This window comes from Heterodontus francisci, chromosome 12, assembly GCF_036365525.1.
Source record: "Heterodontus francisci isolate sHetFra1 chromosome 12, sHetFra1.hap1, whole genome shotgun sequence".
Taxonomy (NCBI): domain Eukaryota; kingdom Metazoa; phylum Chordata; class Chondrichthyes; order Heterodontiformes; family Heterodontidae; genus Heterodontus; species Heterodontus francisci.
Genome location: NC_090382.1, coordinates 70,779,114 through 70,804,458, shown reverse-complemented (window position 1 = coordinate 70,804,458; position 25,345 = coordinate 70,779,114). Strand labels below are relative to the sequence as shown.

The 25,345-nt window shown below is 44.5% G+C and overlaps 1 protein-coding gene across 1 annotated transcript; it reads left to right on the top strand.

Moving 5' to 3' along the window:
- The first annotated feature begins 20,151 nt into the window (after window positions 1-20,151).
- On the top strand, window positions 20,152-21,739 carry LOC137375620 (thymosin beta-11-like). The gene is made up of 3 exons (XM_068042997.1): window positions 20,152-20,201; window positions 21,033-21,140; window positions 21,438-21,739. Exons 2-3 carry the CDS (start codon window positions 21,041-21,043, stop codon window positions 21,473-21,475), a joined length of 138 nt encoding a protein of 45 aa, XP_067899098.1. The 5' UTR covers window positions 20,152-20,201; window positions 21,033-21,040; the 3' UTR covers window positions 21,476-21,739.
- The last annotated feature ends 3,606 nt before the right edge of the window (window positions 21,740-25,345 follow it).

Genomic DNA, 25,345 nt, shown 5'->3' with positions numbered 1-25,345 from the left:
ATATGCCTCATTCTTGGCAGGTGGGATCTTCATGACAGTGGGTAAGAGCAAAACTGGAGGCCATCAATTATAGTCACCAAGAAACCAAATAGAGAATTCAGAAGAAACTTCTTTGAGAATGTAACATGCAGAGTGGATAAAGGGAAATCATTAGATGTAGTGTATATAGATTTCCAAAAGGCATTCAATAAGGTGCCACATAAAAGGTTACTACACAAGATAAGAGCTCATGGTGTTGGGGGTAATATGTTAGCATGGAGAGAGGATTGGCTAACTAACAGGAAACAGATAGAGTCGGGATAAATGGCAGACTGTAACTAGTGGAGTGCCACATGGATCAATGCTGGGGCCTCAACTATTTACGATTTATATTAATGACTTGGATGAAGGGACCGAATGTATTGTAGTCAAATCCGTGACAAAGTATATACAACTGAGTGGCTTGCTAGGCCATTTCAGAGGGCATGTAAGAGTCAACCACATACTTGTGGGTCTGGAGTCACATGTAAGCCCAGACCAGGTAAGGAAGCAGATTTCCTTCCCTTAAGGACATTAGTGAACAGTGGCGCAGTGGTTAGCACCGCAGCCTCACAGCTCCAGCAACCCGGGTTCAATTCTGGGTACTGCCTGTGTGGAGTTTGCAAGTTCTCCCTGTGTCTGCGTGGGTTTCCTCCGGGTGCTCCGGTTTACTCCCACAGCCAAAAGACTTGCAGGTTGATAGGTAAATTGGCCATTATAAATTGCCCCGAGTATAGGTAGGTGGTAGGGGAATATAGGGACAGGTGAGGATGTGGTAGGAATATGGGATTAGTGTAGGATTAGTATAAATGGGTGGTTAATGGTCGGCACAGACTCGGTGGGCCAAAGGGCCTGTTTCAGTGCTGTATCTCTAAAACCTAAATCTAAATCTAAATCTAAAATCTAAATCTAAAAACCAGATGGGTTTTTACAACAATCGACAATGGTTTCATGGCCATCATTAAATGTATACTTTGGTTCTGTCTTCACAAAGGAGAACACAAATAACATACCAGAAATGTTGGGGAACACAGGGTTTAGTGAGAGGGAGGAACTGAAGGAAATCAGTATTAGTAGTGAAATGGTGTTGGAGAAATTGAAGGGAGTGAATGTCAATAAATCCCCAGGGCCTGATAATCTACATCCCAGAGTATTTAAGGAAGTGGCCCTAGAAATAGTGGGTGCATTGGTGGTCATCTTTCAAGATTCTATAGACTCTGGAACAGTTCCTACAGATTGGAGGGTTGCCAATGTAACCCCACTATTTAAAAAGGGAGGTAGAGAGAAAACAGGGTATTATAGACTAGTCAGCCTGACGTCAGTAGTGGGGAAAATTCTAGAGTCCATTATCAAAGATTTTATAGCAGAACTCTTGTAGAACAGTGGTAGAATTGGACAGAGTCAGCTTGGATTTACGAAAGGGAAATCATGCTTGAAAAATCTACTAGAATTCTTCGAGGATGTAACTATTAGAGTTGATGAGGGGGAGCCAGTGGATGTGGTTTCTTTGGACTTTCAGAAGGTTTTGACAAAGTCCCACATAAGAGGTTAGCATGTAAAAGTAAAGCGCATGGGATTGAGGGTAGTGTATTGCGATGGATAGAAAATTGGTTGGCAGACAGGAAACAAAGAGTAGGAATAAACGGGTCTTTTTCCGAATGGCAGGCAGTGACTAGTGAGGTACCGCAGGGATCGGTGCTAGGACCCCAGCTATTCACAATATATATTAATGATTTAGATGAGGGAACGAAATGTAATATCTCCAAATTTGCAGATGACACAAAACTGGGTGGGAGGGTGAGTTGTGAGGAGGATGCAGAGAGGCTTCAGGGTGATTTGGACAAGTTGAGTGAGTGGGCTAATGCATGGCAGATGCAGTATAATGTGGATAAATGTGAGGTTATCCACTTTGGTAGCAAAAACAGGAAGGCAGATTATTATCTGAATGGCTATAAACTGAGAGAGGGGAATGTGCAACAAGGCCTGGATGTTCTCGTGCATCAGTCGCTGAAGGTAAGCATGCAGGTGCAACAGGCAGTAAAAAGGAAAATAGTATGATGGCCTTCATAGTGAGAGGATTCGAGTACAGGAGCAGGGATGTCTTGTTGCAATTATACAGGGCCTTGATGAGGCCACACCTGGAAAATTGTGTGCAGTTTTGGTCTCCTTATCTGAGGAAGGATGTTCTTGCTATAGAGGGAGTGCAGCGAAGGTTTACCAGACTGATTCCTGGGATGGTGGGACTGACATCAGAGGAGAGATTGAGTCGGTTAGGATTATATTCGCTGGAGTTCAGAAGAGTGAGGGGGGATCTCATAGAAACCTATAAAATTCTAACAAGACTTGACAGGGTAGATGCAGGAAGGATGTTCCCGATGGTGGGAGAGTCCAGAATCAGGGGTCATATTCTAATGATACGGGGTAAACCATTCTGGACTGAGATGATGAGAACCCAGAGAGTGGTGAGCCTATGGAATTCGCAACCACAGAAAGCAGTTGAGGCCAAAACATTGTATGTTTTTGAGAAGGAGTTAGATATAGCTCTTGGGGTGAAAGGGATCAAAGGGTATGGGGTGAAAGTGGGAACAGGTTACTGAGTTGGATGATCAGCCATGATCATAATGAATGGCGAAGCAGACTCGAAAGGCCAAATGGCCTAACTCCTGCTCCTATTTTCTATGTTTCTATTAGATAATTCGATTAGATGCTCTTTTCTGTCCCTATTTGCATGTGTGTATCATGTATGTATGCTAGCATGGGCGTGTCGTATATCCGTAGGCGTTAACCGTATTAGAGTTTAAGTTTAAGGTTTAATAAATTTCACTTTTCTTCTTTAAACCTAAGAAAGCCTGTTTATGCTGATTTCTTTGCCTGATAATTGGAAAGTGGTGAAAAAGGATTCACCAAAGGGGGAGCTCAAAACACAGTGTGTTTAAAATTAAACATAATCACAATAAGACCAGGCGAAGACAGTAAAAGACCCCTAGACACCTTTCTCACTTGGTTGTAACAGAAATTTGTGTGCTAGTGTCTGGAAGTGTACCCACAGACAAACAAGTGAAATTGGCAGTGGGAAGCCAAATTGTTCCAAATCAAAAAGAGCAAAATATCAATGCAGGTTTTCTTGTGGTTGTGTGCGATTGAATACTTACATGTCTACAACCGAAGCGAGTAGCTCTCCAAGCCACGGTGAAGTAACTTGGGATAAATTAAAAGCACTGTCTATGGAGGAGCTTGAGAAAAATCGCTGAGCAGTGTGGGATCAATGTACATGGCAAGGCTAGGAAGTTTGAACTCCTAAGACTAGTGGCCAACCATTTTTCCATTGAATCTGAATTTGCAGAAGCAATGTTAGAAGCAGACCCAGACAGGGTTACAACTGGAACAAAGGAAACTTGAATTAGAGGGAAAAGAGAGAGCCTTCCAGAAGGAATGTGAAGAAACAGAAAGACAGGAGAAAGAACGAGAGAGAGAGAGAAAGAATATTCCGGAAAGAATGTGAATAAAGAGAGTTAAGGTGGCTTGAGCTAGCTAGGGGGCGATAGTGCAACCCCAGTGACAGCATGGTCTATATGGAGGAGCAGAATTCAGGACTGGGGACAAGATTGCTAAAACTCGCCCAAGTAATTCCAAAATTCAATGAGGAAGATGTGGAAGAATTTTTAGTGTTGTTTGAAAAACTGGCAAGGCAGCTAAAATGGTCTCTTTTACTGCAAAGCAAACTAACTGGAAGAGCCCATGAGGTTTATTCCTTGTTACCAGATGAGAGTTCATCAAATTATGAACTGACCAAAAATGCTATCATCGGGCATATAAATTAGTATCCGAAGTCTATCGCCAAAAATGTAAAAATCTCAAAAAGCAAGCCAATCAAACTTATCTGGAGTCTGAAAGGTGTAAGCAGCTGGCTTTTGACCAGTGGCTAAGGGCTTTAAAAATACAGCTCAGCTATGAAACTCTCAGGGAAGTCATCCTGTTAGAGGAATTTAAAAACTCTCCCCCACTCTTAATAAAGACCCACGTAGAGGAGCAGCGGGTCCAGAGAGCCCGGCAAGCAGCTGTTCTGGCTAATGAGTTTGCTTTAATTTATAAGTCTGTTTCCTAGGGGAGAAACTTTCCTAATCACCCCCACAAATCCGAAAAGGACAAAGGGTTCTTTGACCTCCTTGTCTCGAGAGACAATGGGTAAGCACCTGGAGGTGGTCAGTGGTTTGTGAAGCAGTGCCTGGAGTGGCTATAAAGGCCAATTCTAGAGTGACAGACTCTTCCACATGTGCTGCAGATAAAATTGGTTGTCGGGGCTGTTACACAGTTGGCTCTGTCCTTGCGCTTCTGTCTTTTTTCCTGCCAACTGCTAAGTCTCTTCGACTTGCCACACTTTAGCCCCGCCTTTATGGCTGCCCGCCTGCTCTGGCGATCACTGGCAACTGACTCCCACGACTTGCAATCAATGTCACAGGACTTCATGTCGCGTTTGCAGACGTCTTTAAAGCAGAGACATGGACGGCCGGTGGGTCTGATACCAGTGACGAGCTTACTGCACAATGTGTCCTTGGAGATCCTGCCATCTTCCATGTGGCTCACATGGCCAAGCCATCTCAAGCATCACTGGCTCAGTAGGGTATATATGCTGGAGATGTTGGCCGCCTCGAGGACTTCTGTGATGGAGATATGGTCCTGCCACCTGATGTCAAGGATTCTCCGGAGGCAGTGAAGATGGAATGAATTGAGACATCACTCTTGACTGACATACGTTGTCCAGGCCTCGCTGGCGTAGAGCAAGGTACCGAGGACACAGGCTTGATACACTCGGACTTTTGTGTTCCGTGTCAGTGCGCCATTTTCCCACACTCTCTTGGCCAGTCTGGACATAGCAATGGATGCCTCACCCATGCGCTTGTTGATTTCTGCATTGAGAGACAGGTTACTGGTGATAGTTGAGCCTAGGCAGGTGAACTGGTGAACCACTTCCAGAGCGTGGTCGCCGATATTGATGGATGCAGCATTTCTGCCATCCTGTCCCATGATGTTCGTTTTCTTGAGGCTGATGGTTAGGCCAAATTCGTCGCAGGCAGCCGCAATCCTGTCGATGAGTCTCTGCAGACACTCTTCAGTGTGAGATGTTAATGCAGCATCGTCAGCAAAGAGGAGTTCCCTGATGAGGACTTTCCATACTTTGGTCTTCGCTCTTAGACAGGCAAGGTTGAACAACCTGCCACCTGATCTTGTGTGGAGAAAAATTCCTTCTTCTGAAGACTTGAATGCATGTGAGAGCAGCAGGGAGAAGAAGATCCCAAACAGTGTAGGTGCGAGAACACAGCCCTGTTTCATGCCACTCAGGATAGGAAAGCGGTCTGATGAGGTGCCGCTATGCTGAATTGTGCCTTTCATATTGTCATGGAATGAGGTGATGATACTTAATAGCTTTGGTGGACATCCGATCTTTTCTAGTAGTCTGAAGAGACCACGTCTGCTGATGAGGTCAAAGGCTTTGGTGAGATTAATGAAAGCAACGTAGAGAGGCATCTGTTGTTCACGGCATTTCTCCTGTAGCTGGCGAAGGGAGAACAGCATGTCAATGGTGGATCTCTCTGCTCAAAAGCCACACTGTGCCTCAGGATAGACACACTCAGCCAGCTTCTGGAGCCTGTTTAAAACGACTCAAGCGAAGACTTTCCACTCTACGCTGAGCAGGGAGATTCCATGGTAGTTGTTGCAGTCACCGCGGTCACCCTTGTTCTTATAGAGGGTGATGATATTGGCATCGCGCATGTCCTGTGGAACTGCTCCCTCGTCCCAGGTTCCCTTGACAAAGGGTAGGAAGGTGATAACTGCCCAGGCAGTCCTGCAAGAGAAAGGAAAGCAGGAGACACAGGGGGCCCTCCTCCAGCCAAAAAGGAAGGTGCTGTGAGCAAGAGTGAGACCCGTAGACCTGTGTGCTTCCATCGTAATAAGGCTGACAGGTGGAAACTAAAGGGAAAACCAGTAGGGTTAATCAGGGCACACCCGCTCATTGAAGACGGGACCTTGATGGAAAACACAGAACAAGCTGTGGCTTTAACTGCAGTAAGAGTGAAACCCAGGAAGTTTACTACAGCCAGTTCAGGAAAAGTTGATAGGATTCCTGAAGGTTATTAGGGCAGCCCCATATCCCTCGAGTGGGGCAAGCAAACCCATAGTAATTCTCAGGGACACAGGGGCTGCCAAATCCCTTTACTGGGAAAAGGCCTGACCTTTCTCCCCAGAGAGTGCAGTGAACACCAGAATGGTGATGAATGGTATTGGAGGGCTGTTTATGCCTGTACCTGTACATCGGGTGCACCTGGAGTGCGACCTTGTTCAGGACCGGTAACTGTAGGGATTGTCCCAAGTTTGCCTGTGGACAGGGTTGACCTGCTCCTAGGTAATGATCTGGCAGGGGTAAAGGTGGTAGCCTCCCCTTTCCCCAGTAGTGAAAGAAAGACTGCAGGAGGTCAGTGCGACCAGGCAGTGACAGGAGACAGTCCCCTGCAGAGTCCCTGAATGTGTGGTGGATCAAGCCATGATCAAACCAGCTCCCCCAGAGGAGATTGCATTGACACTGCAGGCAGGTGACCATGAGGTCTGCCTGTTTGAGACCTTCCTTGCAAAATTAGGAGACCCAGGGAATGAATTAAATATATTTTCCCTAGCTGAGGCTCAGCGAGCCCACTCAGTACTGTGAGAGTTAGCTGCCCTGTCTGAAAGTGAAGCAGAGGGAGTCCTTGATTGCTACTATTTAAAGAATGAGGTACTGATGAGGAAATGGAGTTCACCTCACATACCTGAGGGCAAGGAGTGGACAGTAGTTCACCAGCTAGTGATGCCACGTACATGCCGGTATACGAAAGACCAAAGCCCGCATAAGACAGCAGTTTGACTGGCCAAAACTCCACAAAGATGTGGTAGAGTACTGCAGGAATTGCCACATATGCCAGGTTGAGGGGAAATCCCAACCTACAGAGAAAACTGCACCCCTAAGTCCTGTACCAGTGTTAGGAGGAACCTCCAGCAGACAGCTGATGAACTGTAAGGGACCCCCACCGAGAACAAAAGGGGACAGACAGGCACAGGTTTGGAAAGAGAAGGGGAAAAAGTGATCAAGAGGGCAGGTTAAAGGAAGTCCGGGAGGAATCGCAGATGAAAACCCCTACTGTCCAGTCAATCAGCCCCAAAAAATGTGAAAAGTTAGACCCACATCCCCCTATGTATATGTAGACTCTAGAAGCACCCCACCAAAGCTGCTGACAGCATTTACAGGAACCTGCATAGACAAAGAGAGACCTCTAGAGGGCACAGAAACCGTGAGGGTGATGCCTCACCTAGTCAAAGTGTCACAGGAGAGTGCAGTCAAGTCTGCACAAATACCTGCAGGTAGGATTGTCCCAGAGAACAAAGGGGAGAGTAACAAAGACTCTTCCCCCACAGTCAGAGGAAAAGGGAACCACCCATCCCCTGAAATCAAAAGCCTTTGCATGACTCAGAGTTCAGGATAGACCTGCCCACTACTAACTATCCTGAGAAAAAAAAAGGGAAAATTAAAGCAGCATTGGCACCCGGAAAAGACCATTCTAATAGACTTTAAGATTGATGAATGAATGGAAATGAATGAGAGAAAAGCATGTTTTTTTCTGTATCCTATGTTTCTCTCAAACCCTGTAATGCAATGTGCCAATTTTTTTTCAAATCACATTTCATTCCTCTGGGTGTGCAGGTGTCAGGCAAGTCCCCCATCTGCCAAGACTGAGGCACACATTATTTTGCCACATGAACATTAAAACTTAAAATTGCAAGCCCCTGACTGCATAGTAACAGACAGGGTTGGATCAAGGGACCCAGTCCTTGCTTCCCCAATACACAGAAGAAGTGGTCAGAGCAGTTTAGTCATACGACTGGATGGCTGTTGGTTTTTTTGAACTCACCACAAATTTGAACTCAGAAAGCTGTTTTCTCCTGGATGGAGAACATCTCTCTCCTGTCTGCTCTCATCTCACTCTCGCCAGCTTTGGAAGCCATTGAAGACACATGAACCCCAAGAGAGAAAAGTCTCCTATAGTAAACAAGTTTAAGAAGAATACTGGGCCCCAAAGAAAAGCATGACTACTTACAAAAGGACTACAGTGAGCTCGAAGCACAGTAAACAAGAAACTCTTCTGATATTGCCTCACATCTCTCTGTTTTATTTTTCTTCTTCTCTTTTCTGTCCCTATTTGCATGTGTATCACATGTGCATTCTAGCGTGGGCTCGTCGTATAGCTGTAGACATTAATCGTATTAGAGTTTAAGTTTAAGGTTTAATAAATTTCACTTTTTTTCTTTAAACCTAAGAAAGCCTGTTTATGCTAATTTTTTTGCCTTATAATTGAAAATTGGTGATAAAGGATTCATCAAAGGAGGAGCTCAAAACATAGTGTGTTTAAAATTAAACCCTGTTACAATAAGACCAGGTGAAGACAGTAAAAAACCTCTAGACAGCTTTCTCACCTGGTCGTAACAAGATACACACACGCTCAAGAAAAGATTGCAATTATAAAAGTAGCATGTATTTCAGTTTTGTGATTTCAAGAGTTCTCTGTTAAACTTGCTTTTCCCTGGGTGAAGATTTGAAATGATACATGCCTGTAATCCTTTCTTGTCCATTGAAGAAAAGCTTTGGAGGGTTAGGAGGACAGATTTGTTGTTGTTTTATGTTCGCAATCGTAGGTTTCTCTTGTTATGCTTTATTCAAGGTTCAATGGCACCTGGTACGGTTCCTCAAGTGAAGAGTTCAGGGTTAACTCAAGTCTCTGCCTACACATGGCTTAAAGCTGGTTGTCTTAGTCAGGGTCCTTTCTCTTCGTTGGCATAGATGTTTTTATTATGCTGTCTGCACAGAATATGCCTTATTAAAACCCTTTATCAGAAATCTAGTTTCTGTCATGTGACCAGAGCATCTCTTTCCATTGTCCTCATAAATAGTTTCTGATGGTAAGGCCATTGTCAGGCAATGGAGTCCGGGTATCACTCATCCACATACCAGCTTGATAAAATAGAGCTTTTCACACCCATTTTCTGGATTTCAAGGTTGGAGTCAAATTGTCTGCAACAGTATTATGAACCCATTTTTTTAATTAGGTGGAGAAATGCAGCCATCACCTTGAAGGATCCTTAACATTTTAATGACTTCTCAAAGATATGTCCAGAAAGGTCATTTGCATCTTAATGACTGTCAAGATTTGTGCAGACATGAAAAATAGCTCAGGGGTTCTTGCAGTTCCATGTGTATTGGCAGGAAAGAAAAGGTGACCTGACCTCTCAACTCCATTTTGTTTCACAGTAAAGTGTCTGTTTCGGGTTTATACTTCATAAGTTCATATTTATAATTCATAAGTTTGTATTGCATGTGCATGACAACAGCAATCAAAATGGATTCAAATAGAGACACACACCATTTGACACAGAGGGTGTGATTTTAACTCCATGCAAGTGGTTGGGTCTTGAATGGGTTAAAATTTTATCATACTTGTATCAAGCAAGGTCCCACAAATAGCAATGAGGGAATGATCAGATAATCTGTTTTATTGATTTTGGTTGAAGGATAAAGACTGGCCAGGACACTAGGGAACTCTCCTGCTCTTCAAATAAATTAAAGGGATCTTTTACACCCACCTGAAAAGGTAGATGGGGCCTTGGTTTAGCATCTCATCTGAAAGACAGCACCTCCAAAAGTCCAGCAGTCTCTCGATACTGTACTGAACTGTACTTGCACCTTTCTCTAGTTTCTCTCCTATCTCTCCTCATGCCCTCTATGAGCTCATCTTGTCCATGAGACCCACCTCCTGCTCCCATGATCCAATTTCCATTAAACTGCCGATCACCCAACGTCCCTTCCTGGTCCCCATGTTAGCTGATATTGTAAACAGTTCTCTTCCTTCAGGTGTTGTCCCTCTCTCCTTTAAATCTGCCATCATCACCCCTCTCAAAATAAACAACCCTTGATCCCACCACCCTTGCAAACTACTGTCCCATCTCCAACCTCTCTTTCCTCTCCAAACTCCTTGAATGTGCTGTCGTGTTTCAAATCTGTTCCCATCTTTCCCGGAAATCCATGTTTGAATCCCTCCAATCAGGATTCTGCTCCAGTCACAGTACCAAAACAGCTCTAATCAAAGTCACAAATGGAATCCTATATGACTGTGACAAAGGTAAGCTTTCCCTTCTCGTTTCTCAACCTGTCTGCAGTTGATGCGGTTGACCACACCATCCTCCTCCAACGGCAGCAGCACAGATAGATAAGGTGGTTAGGAATGCATAACCCTAACATGCCTTTATTAGCTGAGGCACAGAATATAAGAGCAGGGAGGTTATGATGGAGCTGTATAAAACACTAGTTAGGCCACAGCTGGAGTACTGTGTACAGTTTTGGGCATCACATGATAGGAAGGCTGTGATTGCACTGGAGAGGGTGCAGAGGAGATTCACCCGGATTTTGCCTGGGCTGGAGCATTTCAGCTATAAAGAGAGACTGAAAAGGCTAGGGTTGTTTTCCTTAGAGCAGAGAAGGCTGAAGGGGAACCGGATTGAGGTATACAAAATTATGAGGGGCATTGATAGGTTAGATAGGAAGGAACTTTTTCCCTTAGCGCAGGGGTCAATAACCAGGGGGCATAGATTTAAGGTAAGGGGCAGGAGGTTTAGAGGGGATTTGAGGAAAAGAAATTTCCCTCTGAGGGTGGTTGGAATCTGGAATGCACTGTCTGAAGAGGTGGTAGAGGCAGGAACCCTCACAACATTTAAGAAGTATTTAGATGAGCACTTGAAACGCCATAGCATATAAGGCTACGAGCCAAGTGCTGGAAAATGGGATTCGAATAGTTAGGTGCTTGATGGCCAGCACAGACACGATGGGCTGAAGGGTCTGTTTCTGTGCTGTATAACTCTATGACTCTATAACGCTTCTCCATTGTCGTCAACTCCTCTCAACTGGTTCCATTCTTATCTACCTAATTGTAGCCAGAGTATTACTTGCAATGGCTTCTCTTCCTGCTCCCGCACCGTTACCTCTGGTGTCCCCTAAGAATGTATCCTCGGCCCCTCATATTTCTCATCTACATTCTGCCCCTCGGCCACATCATCCGAAAGAACAGCATTAGTTTTCACATGTATGCTGACGGCACTTGGCTCTACCTCACAGCCACTTCTCTCGATTCCTCCACTGTTGCTAAGTTATCAGATGGCTTATCTGACATTCAGTACTGGATCTGCAGAAATTTCCTCCAGTTAAATATTGGGAAGACTGCAGCCATTGTTTTCAGTCCCGCTCCAAACTCTGTTCCCTAGCTACCTACTCCATCCTCCTCCCTGGCAACAGTCTGAGATTAAGCCAGTTTGTTCACAACCTTGGTATCACATTTGACTCCAAGATGAGCTTCCAGCCCCATATTCTAGCCCATGGTTGTCCAACATCTGGCCGTCCAAGAGTTTCTATTCGGCCCATGGGTGTAAACTGACAGGCACATCGGTGGGCAGCATAAGTTTAATAGGACCCCGCTCCCACACAATATGGCTGTGCGCAGCGGAGAGGCGGCGTTCACAGCAATTATGGTGAGTGAACGGATGAGGAGCAGGCAGTGGAGAGCTGGGAGCAGACAATGGAGAGTGGGGAGCAGGCAGTGGATAACAGGCAGTGGAGAGTGGGGAGCAGGCAGTGGAGAGTGGGGAGCAGGCAGTGGAGAGAGGGGAGCAGGCAGTGGACAACAGGCAGTGGGGAGTGGGCAATTGGGAGCAGGCAGTGGAGAGTGGGGAGTGGGCAGATGGAGAGTAGGGAGCGGGCAGTGGAGAGCAGGCAATGGAGAGTGGGAAACGGGGAGTGGGGAGCAAGCAATGGAAAGCAGGGATCAGGCAGTGGAGAGTGGAGGATGGAGAGTGGTGAGAGGGCAGTGTAGAGTGGGGAGCGGGCAGTGGAGAGCAAGCAATGGAGAGTGGGCAATGGAGAGTGGGGAGTGGGGAGCTGGGAGTGGGCAGTGGAGAGCGGGCAGTGGAGAGTGGGGAGCTAGCAGTGGAGAGCAGGCAGTGGGGAGCGGCGAGCGGCGAGCGGGCAGTGGAGAGTTGGAAGCAGGCAGTGGGAAGCAGGCAGTGGAGAGCGGGAGCAGAGACTGAACTGCATGGAGTGGGCAGTGAAGAGTGGGGAGTCGGCAGCGGGCAGTGGAGAATGGGAAGCGGGCAGCGGAGAGTGGGGAGCGGGCAGTGGAGAGTGGGGAGTGGAAAGTGGAGAGCGGGCAGTGGAGATTGGGGAGCGAGCCGTGAAGAGCAGGCAGTGGAGAGCGGGGAATGGGCAGTGGGGAGTGGAGAGCAGGTAGTCGAGAGCAGGAAGCGGACAGTGGAGTACAGGAAGTGGAGAGCAGGGAGCAGGCAGTGGAGAGTGGGGAGCAGGCAGACGAGAGCGGCGAGCGGGCAGTGAAGTGCGGAGAGCGGGCAGTGAAGAGCAGGGAGTGGGGAGCAGGGAATGGGCAGAGGAGAGCGGAGAGTGGGGAGTGGAGAGTGGGCAGTGGAGAGTGGGGAGTGGGGAGCCGACAGTCGGCAGCGGGCAGTGGGGAGCGGAGAGCGAGCAGCATGAAGCAGGCAGTGGAGAGCGGGTAATGGGCAGAGGGGAGTGGGCAGTGGAGAGCAGGCAGTGGACAGCGAATAATAGGCAGTGGGGAGTGGGCAGTGGAGAGTGGGAGCAGGCAGTGAAGAGCAGGGAGCAGGCAGTGGAGAGTGCGGAACAGGCAGTGGAGAATGGGGAGTGGGCAGTGGAGAGCAAGCAGTGGAGAGTGGGAAGTGGGCAGTGGAGAACAGGCAGTGAAGAGCGGGAAGTGGGCGGTGGCGAGCGGGGAGCATAGAGCAGGCAGCATGGAGTGGGTAGTGGAGAGTGGGAAGCAGGCAGTGGGGAGCGGGCAATGGAGAGCGGGAAGTGGACAGTGGAGAGCGGGGAGCATAGAGCAGGCAGCATGGAGTGGGTAGTGGAGAGTGGGAAGCAAGCAGTAGGGAGCAGGCAGTGGAGAGCGGGAGCGGAAAGCGGGCAGCATGGAGTGGGTAGTGGAGAGTGGGAAGCAGGCAGTGGGGAGCAGGCAGTGGAGAGCGGGAAGTGGGCAGTGGAGAGCAGGGAGCATAGAGCAGGCAGCATGGAGTGGGTAGTGGAGAGTGGGAAGCAGGCAGTGGGGAGCAGGCAGCGGAAAGCGGGCAGCATGGAGTGGGTAGTGGAGAGTGGGAAGCAGGCAGTGGGGAGCGGGCAGTGGAGAGCGGGAGCGGAGAGCGGGCAGCATGGGGTGCGTAGAGGAGAGTGGGAAGCAGGCAGTGGGGAGCGGGCACTGGAGAATGGGAAGTGGACAGTGGAGAGCGGGGAGCATAGAGCAGGCAGCATGGAGTGGGTAGTGGAGAGTGGGAAGCAGGCAGTGGGGAGCAGGCAGTGAAGAGTGGGAAGTGGGCAGTGGAGAGCGGGGAGCATAGAGCAGGCAGCATGGAGTGGGTAGTGGAGAGTGGGAAGCAGGCAGTGGGGAGCAGGCAGTGGAGAGCGGGAGCGGAAAGCGGGCAGCATGGAGTGGGTAGTGGAGAGTGGGAAGCAGGCACTGGGAAGCGGGCAGTGGGGAGCGAGCAGTGGAGAGTGGGAGCAGAGAGCGGGAGCGGAGAGCAGGCAGCATGGGGTGGGTAGTGGAGAGTGGGAAGCAGGCAGTGGGGAGCGGGCACTGGACAGCAGGGAGAGGAGAGTGGTGAACATGGAACGGGGAGTGAGAGACACACAGTCTCTCCACTTACCTTGCGGGAGAGCAGTGAACAGGAGTGGACTTGCAGAAGGAATAAGAGACTGGGAGCAGCTAAATAAAGGCCGAGGATCGTGGCCTACAGCACTTACCTTCCGGGAGCGCAGTGGAGAGCGGGAAGTGGGCAGTGGAGAACAGGCAGTGAAGAGCGGGAAGTGGGCAGTGGAGAGCGGGGAGCATAGAGCAGGCAGCATGGAGTGGGTAGTGGAGAGTGGAGAGTGGGAAGCAGGCAGTGGACAGCAGTAGACCTGTCACGGAGCGGGGAAGCAGTTAAATAAAGCCTGAGGATCGCGGACTATAGCACTTACCTTACAGGAAAGCAACAGACAGCAGTCCAGGCGCGCCTGAGTTTGAGAAAAAGTGAACAGTGACATCACAGGAAATCTGTAAGGTGATTGGTTGGTGAGTAACTGCTGTTAGGGAGTATCTGTAAATAGCTGGGTTTGTACACTACTGTTGGGTGTGTGTGTAAATAGCGACAAATTTTTTTAAAAACTTAATATTAAAATTAATGTAACTACCTTATAATTAATTAAGGCACACAAGCAAAAGGGAACAGCTGATGAGTGTACTGTTCTCATAGTCATAGAGAGATACAGCACTGAAACAGGCCCTTCGAGTCTCTGCTGACCATCAACACCCATTTATACTAATCCTACATTAATCCCATATTCCCAACAACATCCCCTCCTACATTAATCCCATATTCCCTACCACCTACCTACACCAGGGGCAATTTACAATGGCCAATTTACCTATTAACCTGCAAGTCTTTGGTGGTGGGAGGAAACCAGAGCACCTGGCGGAAACCCACGCGGTCACAGGGAGAACTTGCAAACTCCACACAGGCAGTACCCAGAATTGAACCTGGGTCACTGGAGCTGTGAGGCTGTGGTGCTAACCACTGCACTACCGTGCCACACCAAAGTAGTAAGGTTTATTAATGTTACTATTGGTAACATTTTAGATTGGTAGGGTATATGAATAGTGGTAAGGTAGATTAGTTTTGGTAAGTGGACATCATAGGGAAGCAGGTAGGTGATTGGCTGGGTGAGACTTCGAAGCTACAAACCGCGCCAGAGGGGAGAGAAAGCGATGAGGCACAGGGAGCTAGTCGGTGAGTATCTGGTGGGTTTTTTCTTACTTTCTTATTTTCTTTTTTACTGCTGAGTTTTATTTTTTTCTCTAACATTTAAGTCTATCTACTAAGTAGAAGCTAAAATACCTGTTTGTTCTGTTTATAAGCTTTTTATTGTGTTTATTTAACTTCTAATTTTTAGTGCAGTAAATAAATAATTCAAGGTATGGCAGGGTTGCTCACACCCGTCAAATGCACATCCTGTGTCATGAGGGGACTCCAGGACCCTACCCATGTCCTGGACAACTATATGTGCATAAAGTGCCACAAAATGCAAAGACTTGAGCGCCGAATCTTGGAACTCGAGAAGCAGCTGGTGTCACTGAGGTGCATTTGTGAGAATGAGAGATACATGGATAGCACGTTTCAGGAGGTGGTCACCCACAGCTGAAGAGAGCGCAGGCAGAGAGGGACTGGATGACTGCCACACAGACAAGAAGGACAAGACAGATAGTGCAGGAAGCCCTGGAGGGCATCCCACTTTCTAACCGGTATTTAGTTCTGAGTATCGACGGGAGAGAGGGTTCCTCTGGAGATTGCAGCGAGAGTCACGATCAGAGCACCATGGGTGGACAGCTGTACAGGGAGGGAGAAGAAAAAACTGGAGAGCAATAGTGGTAGGGGATTATATAGATAGGGGAACAGACAGGCATTTCTGTGGTCGCAGACGTGATTCCAGGATGGTATGTTGCCTCCCTGGTGCAAGGGTCATGGATATCACCGAGCGGCTACGGAGCATTCTGGAGGGCAAGGGTGCACAGCCAGAGGTCGTGGTCCACATTGGTACCAATGATTTAGGTAGAAAAAGGGGTGAGGTCCTGCAGGCTGCATTTAGAAAGTTAGGAAAGAGATTAGCAAGCTCGACCTCAAAGGTAGTAATCTCAATTACTCCCTACGTGCTAGTGAGTATAGAAATAGGAGAATACACTAGATGAATGTGTAGCTGGAGAGATGATGCAGGAGGGATGGCTTCAGATTTCTGGGACATTGGGATCGGTTCTGGGGAAGATGGGACCTGTACGAGCCGGACGGTCTGCACCTGAACAGGACTGGGACAAATATCCTTACAGGAAGGTTTGCTAGTGCTGTTGGGAATGGGTAAACTAGTTTGGCAAGGGGATGGGAACCTGAAGACAGTTTCAGAGAGGACAAATTCAGAGCAGGGAACGGGAGGCAGAAAATTAGCGAGTGACACTGAAAGGCAGAAGAAGCAAAGGTTAAAAAGTGTGCAGCACAGGAATTTAGCAGTGTTAAAGGGTAATTATTTAAATGCAAGGAGTATAGTAAATAAAGCCAATGAGCTGAGGGCACAGATAGACACATGGCAATACAATATCATTGCTAGCATGGAAACTTGGCTTAAAGAGGGGCAAAAATGGCAGCTCAACATCCCTGGATATAGAGTTTTCAGGCGGGATAGAGAGGGGGATAAAAAGGAGGGGGTCTGGCATTATTGGTTAAGGAATCAATAACAGCTGTGAGGAGGGATGATATGCTAAATGAATCATTAAATGAGGCCATATGGGTGGAGCTCAGAAATAAAAAAAAGGGACAGCCACACTACTAGGAGTGTACTATAGACCCCCAAATAATGAGAGAGAGGTAGAAGAACAAATATGTAGGCAAATTACTGAGTCCAAAAACAACAGGGCAATAATAGTTGGGGATTTCAACTACCTTAATATCAACTGGGATACAATCAATGTGAAGGACAGAGAAGGCACAAAATTCTTGAACAGCAATCAAGAGAACTTTTTTAGCCAGCATGTAACAAGCCCAATGAAAAGGGGCGCAATTCTAGATTTAGTCTTCAGAAATGAAGCTGGGCAAGTGGAGGAAGTAACAGTGGGTAACCATTTTGGAGATAATGACCATAATACAGTTAGTTTTAGCATGGAAAAGGGCAAAGATAAAACAGGAGTAAAAGTTCTAAATTGGGGAAAGGCAAATTTTATGAAGCTGAGAGGCAATCTGGATACACCTACATGAAGGAAAATCAGTGGTAAACCAGTGGGAGGCATTCAGGATAAGATAAAGCAGAAAAAGAAAGCTTATGACAATCACAAAAAACTTAATACTTTAGAAAGCCTAGAGGAGTATAGAAAGTGAAGGGTGAAATAAAAAAGGAAATTAGGAAAGCAAAGTGAGGACATGAAAAATTATTGACAGGTAAAATCAAGGAAAACCCAAAGATGTTTTATCAGTACATTTAAGAGCAAGAGGATAACTAAGGAAAGGGTAGGGCCTATCAGAGATGTCCAAGGGAATTTATGCATGGATGCAGAAGATGTGGGCAGGGTTCTTAATGTATTTTTTGTCTCTGTCTTCACAAAGGTGAGGGATGATGCAGACATTGTAGTAAAAGAGGTGTGTGAAATATTAGATACAATAAGCTTAATGAGAGAGGAAGTATTAGAGGGTTTGACATCCTTGAAAGTGGATAAATCACCAGGGCTAGATGGATTGTATCCCAGGTTGTTAAAGGAAGCCAGGGAGGAAATAGTGGATGCTCTGAGGATCATCGACAAATCCTCACTAGATACAGGAGAGGTACCAGAGGATTGGAGGTCTGCGAATGTTGTACCATTGTTTAAAAAGGTTGTGAGAGACAGGCCAAAAAATTATAGGCCAGTCAGTCTGACCTCGGTGGTAGGCAAATTATTAGAATCAATTCTGAGAGATAGGATAAACTTCCACTTAGAAAGGCACGGATTAATCAAGGATAATCAGCATGGATTTGTTAACGGAAGGTTGTGTCTTACTAACTTAATTGAATTTTTTGAGGAAGTAACAAAGGAGGATTGATGAGGGTAGTGCGGTGGATGCGGTCTACATGGATTTTAGTAAGGCATTTGACAAGGTCCTACATGGCAGACTGGTCAGAAAAATAAAAGCCCAGGGATACAGGGGAATGTAGCAAGTCGGATCCAAAATTGGCTCCGTGACAGGAAACAAAGGGTAGTGGTCGATAGGTGTTTTTGCGAATGGAAGGCGGTTTCCAATGGCGTTCCACAGGGCTCAGTGTTGGATCCCTTGCTGCTTGTGGTATATATTAATGATGTGGACTTAAATGTGGAGGCATGATTGGGAAATTTGCAAATGACACAAAAATTGGCCGTATAGTTGATAGTGAAGAGGACAGCTGTAGACTCCAGAATGATATCAATGGGCTGGTTGAGTGGGTGAAAAAGTGACAAATGGAATTCAATCCAGAGAAGTGTGAGGTAATGCATTTGGGGAGGGCAAACAAAGCAAGGGAATACACAATAAACAGAAGGATATTGAAAGGGGTAGAAGAAGTGAGAGACCTTGGAGTGCATGTCCACAGATCCCTGAAGGTGGGAGGACAGGTAGATAAAGAGGTGAAGAAGGCATATGGAATGCTTTCCTTTATTTGCCAAGGTATAGAATACAAAAGCAGGGATGTACTGCTGGAGCTGTATAAAATGCTGGTTAGGCCACAGCTGGAGTATTGCGTACAGTTCTGGTCACCACATTACAGAAAGGACATAATTGGGAGAGAGAGGGAGACAGAGAGCGCAGAGAGACAGAGAGTGGAGGGAGGGGGAGGAAAAAGATCTCGCTCCTCCCTATCTCTGTAATCTCCTCCAGTCCCACAACCCTCCAAGATATCTGTGTTCCTCTAATTCTGACTTCTTGTGTGCATCCCTGATTTTAATCACTCCACCATTGTTGGCTATGCCTTAAGTTGCCTTGGTTCCAAGCTCTGGAATACCCTCCATACATCTCTCCGCCTCTCCTCCTTGCTTTCCTACTTTAAGACACTCCTTTAAACCAATCTCTTTGACCAAACTTTTGGTCATCTGACCTAATATCTCCTTTTGTGGTTCAGTGTCATACTTGTTTTATAATGCTCCAGTGAAGTGCCTTTGGCATGTTTTGTTAAGTTAAATGCACTCTGTAAATATACATTGTTGTTGTTTGTATGTGCTTAAATCTCTGATGTGGGTCTTTAACCCAAAATATCTCTGACTCAGGCGCAAGTGTTACCAATGAGCTAGGCTTAACACAGACAGAGTCTGGTAGTATTGGGGGAAATAGGAAATTATTCAACCAATATTAATTCATACCTTACAATACCAGCAATATGTAAGCATCAGGGGCACAAAAGCAAAACTGTCACTTTTCCATCTCTTTGTATTTTATGCTAGGTGAAGACTAGGTGGAACAAGTATACTTTGATTTCAAGTTGCAGTAGGAAGTTGTTAAAACAAATTTTTCTTTAAGGTAACTGTGCTTATCATTATATTGGTTGGTCTAAAAATCTGAAAGACCGTTTCACTAAAACACTTTTTTACAAAGGCAGTTTACAAATTCACTTTGCATTCACATAAGCGTTTTCTTGCCTAATTTCAAAAGCTAAAAAGTAGGGAAATATTACAATCATTGTGTTATTTTTCCAATAATAAATACCCTCCATTCCAGAGCTAGTTAATAACTTATACTGAAAAAACCCTTCCAGAACCTGTACAGCCACTCTTGCTTAGTGGAAATGTATACCTCTATCGAGAGAAGACTTTTTTTTTGAAAAATGAAACTAATCTTTTCTCACACTGTTCTTTCGTTTTTGAAACTCCTCCATTAATGACAATGGTCGCTACATTTTCTCTTGGAGCTGACGATTGAAAGGCTGGACCATTATGATGATTATCGTTCTGACAGGAATCAGCACAGCGTTCCATTGGCACTTCATACATTAAAGCGGCATTGAATATTCTGTGTTCTGGAAACTGTTAATGTGTGTTCCCGAATATCAACAAGACCATGCAAATGAAAGTGTTTGGAAAAATGTCATTGTGTTCGGTTCTTCTGTCTCCCCTTTACTGAAGCGTACTCGTTCATTATTATTCACGGCTGATTGCCATCCCGTGAATATGTGGATGTTAGTGCAAAGGTAACTTTCTTCCCATCACTGGGAGAGGACAATGCCCCCATTCACTTGTACACCACAGTACAAATCCCCAATAGTGTATTTCACTTGCGCCCTGAATCCTGAGAAATGGCTTCTCCAAACCTTACCCTTTGCATCAGATTGCTGTTGATGCTCACAGCCAGTTCTCGGAACACTGCAAAGCCATTTGCTGCACGGTTGATTTCCGGAAAGGCGGTCCTTGTTGTGTCAGATATTTATGCTAATCACGGGGAGCTCTGCGCCTTTTAATCCACGCCCTGGCAGTGCAGATAGAGGATAGCATCTGAATCTTTCGTAGAGCGGGACAAAGATAACGGTAAGTAATACTCCCATGCTCCTTTTTAACCACATTCCATTCCTTAACGTTTGGCTATTAGAGCATCCAAACATTTCTTGAATTTGCACATATTTGGATTTAAGATCCGTTGATGTTCGCAATGTTAGCAATTTTGCTGAGCAATCATATCCTTTATTAAAATTAGTAACGGATAAAGGTTTTAGTTAATTTAGACAAAGACGTGTATAAATCTTCGGGGCGAATCGTTGAAAGGTTTAAATTGTAAATTTCGGAAATTTGAGGTTCTTGGAACAAGACTGTTTAATTTGAATTTCTGGATATTGCAAGATTTTCTTTTGTTAAGCTGTTTCATTTCAAATTCCGAGTTATGTGAAATTCAACTTCCATATATTTTATTTTCTAAACTATAACACCAAACATCTGAGCCTGAATTAATGTCCTTCAGTAGGGCGGCTCCCATTGACAACAAAGCTGAACAGAGGAATGTAGGATTAGCGTGATCTTAATACAATCTTTGGGCGGAAAAATCTGCAGAGCCAAATGATAGGACGTTAACAAAACATAATGTTAAAATGTATGTTTTCCTGTAAGGCTGATAACCGCTGGTAGTTTTCCATACAGATTCATGCTGCTCATGGTTTAGCCTGAATATGACCGTCGTTTTTATTTGTGAAACTTCTGGTCAACCCCGTTTTCACACAATAAGACCATATTTGAAATGTTATTCGAGGATTTAAATTTATAAATGCTGCATACTGCTTTCTAGTGCTTTGTATTCACAATAAGTGTCTTCTTTATTATATGTCGCATTGCACTGTGCAAGTCTTTGATAGTGATTTTATTTTGCAGCAGACGCCATGTCAGACAAACCAAATCTTTGCGAAATCATACAATTTGATAAGAAAAAACTGAAGAAGATAGAAACCAAAGAGAAAAATCCTCTGCCAACAAAAGAGAGTAAGTAGATCAAAGCTCGAGACAGCCTTCAGAAACTGCTGACCACACCTGTACGATGCTATTGTGAAGGATAATTATAAATTCCTATCATTTTGGCTTGAAATAGTATAAAATGTGTATAATTCTTTTGTAATACTGCAGAGTATTTTAATGTCTGGTATAATGGCAAATTATGGGTTGTGTCCAAATGTATAATTTTATTTTACTTGGAAGGTTAATGTTATAGAAAACCTAGCTTAGGCAATTGAAATTAGATTGCACAGGATTTGCTAAAGAGTTGTCTTCTTTTTGTTTCAGCAATTGAAGAGGAAAAGAGGCAAGAATCAGCTTCATGAATATGAAATGAAGGAGATGCAACTTTTAATTTTTTTTTCAGTTGACTGGTTTTCGTTTCAAAACCCTTACTGCTAACTGACTCGCGGATGGGACTCTCTTGTAGCATCCAGTCCACTCCCAAGATGGGGACTACTCCCTGTATTGCACCAAGGGACCAACTTATCAATATAATGGTGTTTGGACCATAAAGCGATAGGAAGCAATGTATCTGAGCACTAAATATGTGAAGTCAGTTTTATTTTATTTGTGTATTTAAAATCCATCATTCCATGGACACTTCTATGCTTAACATGTTATAAAACTAATAAAAAAAACAATGAAATAACTGAATGTGTGGAATAGTTTAGATTTTTTTCTTGCCCTTCCTCACTTCCAAAAAATCTTTACAGGTAACTGACAAAATCCATTTGCTTTTCTTTTCATTAAAGTTTCCTAACTAAAATGTTGCATCTGAAAAATGTTTTCCTATCTTTAAGATACGAATGGGATGAAAATTGTCAGTGCTTTCTTGCATAAATTTTGAGAATCTTGTACTAAAAGCGTATGTTAAAGAGACATGGCAACAGTCAAGTGGCTGCAAAGAAGTTTCTTTGCATGTTTAACAGCATTTGCAATTAATTAATTTTCATAGTAACACATAATATCTATCATGAAAATAATACATGGTGGTTCTCCATCATCAGTAATGATCTTTTAAATGTATGGAAAAGTTCTGTTTAGGCTCCTAAAGGATCTGTTATTGATTTAAACAGTCACTGTGCGCATAATTCAGAAGTATAGGTGCATTATGGGAGTCTTTTGTCCAATACAAACATAAATGATGCTGTGGTTTAATTCTGTAAGTATTGAATTGTTCTAAACAAAATGATAGTTTTGGTCTGCCAACAGCCTTTCAAAGGCTATTGCAAGAGAAAGTGTGACTGTTGTATGATTTGTGGATTTTTCTTCAAATTCATAAAGAACATTTTTTAATTTAATTCTTCCAGAAGATGCCATTTTTTAATGGGATACTTTCAATAGAATTGCACATTTTTTCCAATTAACCATTTTGTAAGTTTGAAAGATTACAATAAATGGAAGTTGCATCAGTTAGAAGCCTACATATTTATATTTTGGTCTAATTATAATTCATTTTTGACCCCAACTCTGTGATGCTACCCATCCCCAAGCTGAGGCTAGGCAATCTGTTTCCAGTCATCTCCAAGACAACCAATAACTTTTTAATCCTCCCTCCCAGAGGAAAAACCTCAGACTATATAGCAAAGATTAATTATTACAGGTACAAGTTTGTGTCCTGTTTTCATATTGCAATGTTACAATTCCAATGTATTCTGGTGTTTAATGTAGTTATCCTTTCATATAACTGTAACAAACAATGCTTGGATTCTTGATGGCCTGTAAATAAATGCATATTGTATGGTACTGAGTGGCTCTAGAGGTGCTGTCTCAACATCCCCAGGCTTGAAAGGAGATATAAATCTCTTGCTGCAAATATGCATATATGGGCATCAGCTAAAAGCAAGTTTGGGCTTGGCTGGATGACCCATCCTCCCTCCTCACAGTTAAATGTCTAGGCTCATACATAAATATTAGATGGAAGGTTGCTGCTGCTGCAAACTGTGAAAGCTATGCTGACTCGCATCATCACTTTCAGGAGAAAGGGACAAGCTCGATAGTAATTCATCAAATACATAACACCTTATTCAAATGGTTTAATTTTATTACAATACTCATTTACACAAGAATTTAAGATTTATTCCAATGAATTTGATTGTTAATTTTCCATAATATACTCTTCAAATTCATGACTTAATTTGTGTCCCCTTTTCACCACGAATGCTATTACACAAAACATTGGCAAACTAACTGAAACCTACAGAAAGAAAATCGTTTCATAGTTTATCTTTGGTTTTGTTACAATAAAATGCCGATATTGTTAATTAGTAAAATGGCAATGGTTATGTTTTAACAGAGTAGGTAATACTATAGTGAAGTTTGTACAATAACATATGGTGAAGTTCTGTTTTAAATATGTATTTTCGTCATGACTTTTCATATTCAAACCATGTAAGGTTATCAAAAATAAGAAACACGTCTACTGCAGTTTCTGGAATGAAGATAAGGAAGGGTTTCAACAGCACAATGATTTTAGAATAAATAAAAGCTAAATGAGGCTCATAGCTTTGACAAATATTTAAAAATCCCTATTTGATTTTCAAATTCGCTGCGTGTTTGTACACAACGTCCGTTGAAGGTATAATGTTTCCAAATATCTGAAGCACTACTTAAATGCTATGCATAGTTTTATTCCTATAAAAGATGTCCAAGTACAGAGCCTCCAAGATGTCTCAAGGTTTCTACAGGGAACAATAGCACCTCAATGACAAGAAAGTGGGGTGGGAGAAATAGAAGGTCTAGAAACATATCCAGTATTTTCCATATCGGGTATCACAGTTATTATGTGTATAGAAAAGGTCCCGATTTAGACAATATGAGTCAGCTAACAGATGGGCAATTGATTTTGGAACCTTCTGAGCAGGGAACAGCTGGCATCACAGTGGAACAGACGAGGCAACTCTTAAGCCTTTGTTGAAGGGTACATACAAATTTGTGAAGAAATCAGACTGACATAATGCCAACTTATGACCAATCTGATGCTGGACATTACGAATGAAAGTATTGATATTTTCCTCTTGTATGCCATTAAAGAACATATATTTTAAATGTAAACCATTTTAAAAATGCTATTGTGTGTCTTGTATAATTTTAGGTGGTGTACCCAGAGTCTACTTGAATAAGGCACAGTGATCTGTTTCCGTGCTGTGCACTATGTGCTTACTGTTACATTGTGTCTGGAAAAAGCAGTCAGCTGACGGCAGCGATGTCTGCACCAAACAGACAGCACGTTTAACTGGTCCAGGCATAATTAGCAGTGCTGAATTAGTTCCCAGATGGAAGATAATGAACAACAACATAAGGTGCAAGTTAGAATCGGGAACACTATGTTATTTTAAGGAATGACTTACTGGATATTTTTATTTATTAATATTTACAGTTCCTTGCTGAATGAAGTTCTTAACTCTATTGTACTTCTATTAGATTAAATTTTCTTTCTTCTTTCTTTGGCCTCCTTGTCTCGAGAGACAATGGGTAAGAGCCTAGAGGTGGTCAGTGGTTTGTGGAGCAGCGCCTGGAGTGGCGATAAAGGCCAATTCTAGAGTGACAGACTCTTCCACAGGTGCTGCAGATAAAATTGGTTGTCGGGGCTGTTACACAGTTGGCTCTCTCCTTGCACTTCTGTCTTTTTCCTGCCAACTGCTAAGTCTCTTCGACTCGCCACTCTTTAGCCCCACCTTTATGGCTGTCCACCAGCTCTGGCGATTGCTGGCAACTGACTCCCACGACTTGTGGTCAATGTCACAGGACATCATGTCATGTTTGCAGACGTCTTTAAAGCGGAGACATGGACGGCCGGTGGGTCTGATACCAGTGACGAGCTCACTGTACAATGTGTCCTTGGGGGTCCTGCCATCTTCCTTGCGGCTCACGTGGCCAAGCCATCTCAAGCGCTGTTGTCTCATTAGGGTGTATATGCTGGGGATGTTGGCCGCCTCGAGGACTTCTGCGTTGGAGATACGGTCCTGCCACAAGATGCCAAGGATTCTCCGAAGGCAGCGAAGATGGAATGAATTGAGACGTCGCTCTTGGCTGACATACATTGTCCAGGCCTCGCTGGCGTAGAGCAAGGTACTGAGGACATAGGCCTGATACACTTGGACTTTTGTGCTCTGTGTCAGTGCGCAATTTCCCCACACATAGAAACATAGAAAATAGGAGCAGGAGTAGGCTATTCAGCCCTTCAAGCCTGC

What these genes read in the sequence shown, in the direction of transcription:
- LOC137375620 (XM_068042997.1), top strand. Translation starts at nt 21,041, where the DNA reads ATGTCAGACAAACCAAATCTTTGCGAAATCATACAATTTGATAAGAAA. An exon ending in TCCTCTGCCAACAAAAGAGA is followed by an intron (nt 21,141 to 21,437) that starts GTAAGTAGATCA and finishes TTTTTGTTTCAG; the next exon opens with CAATTGAAGAGGAAAAGAGG.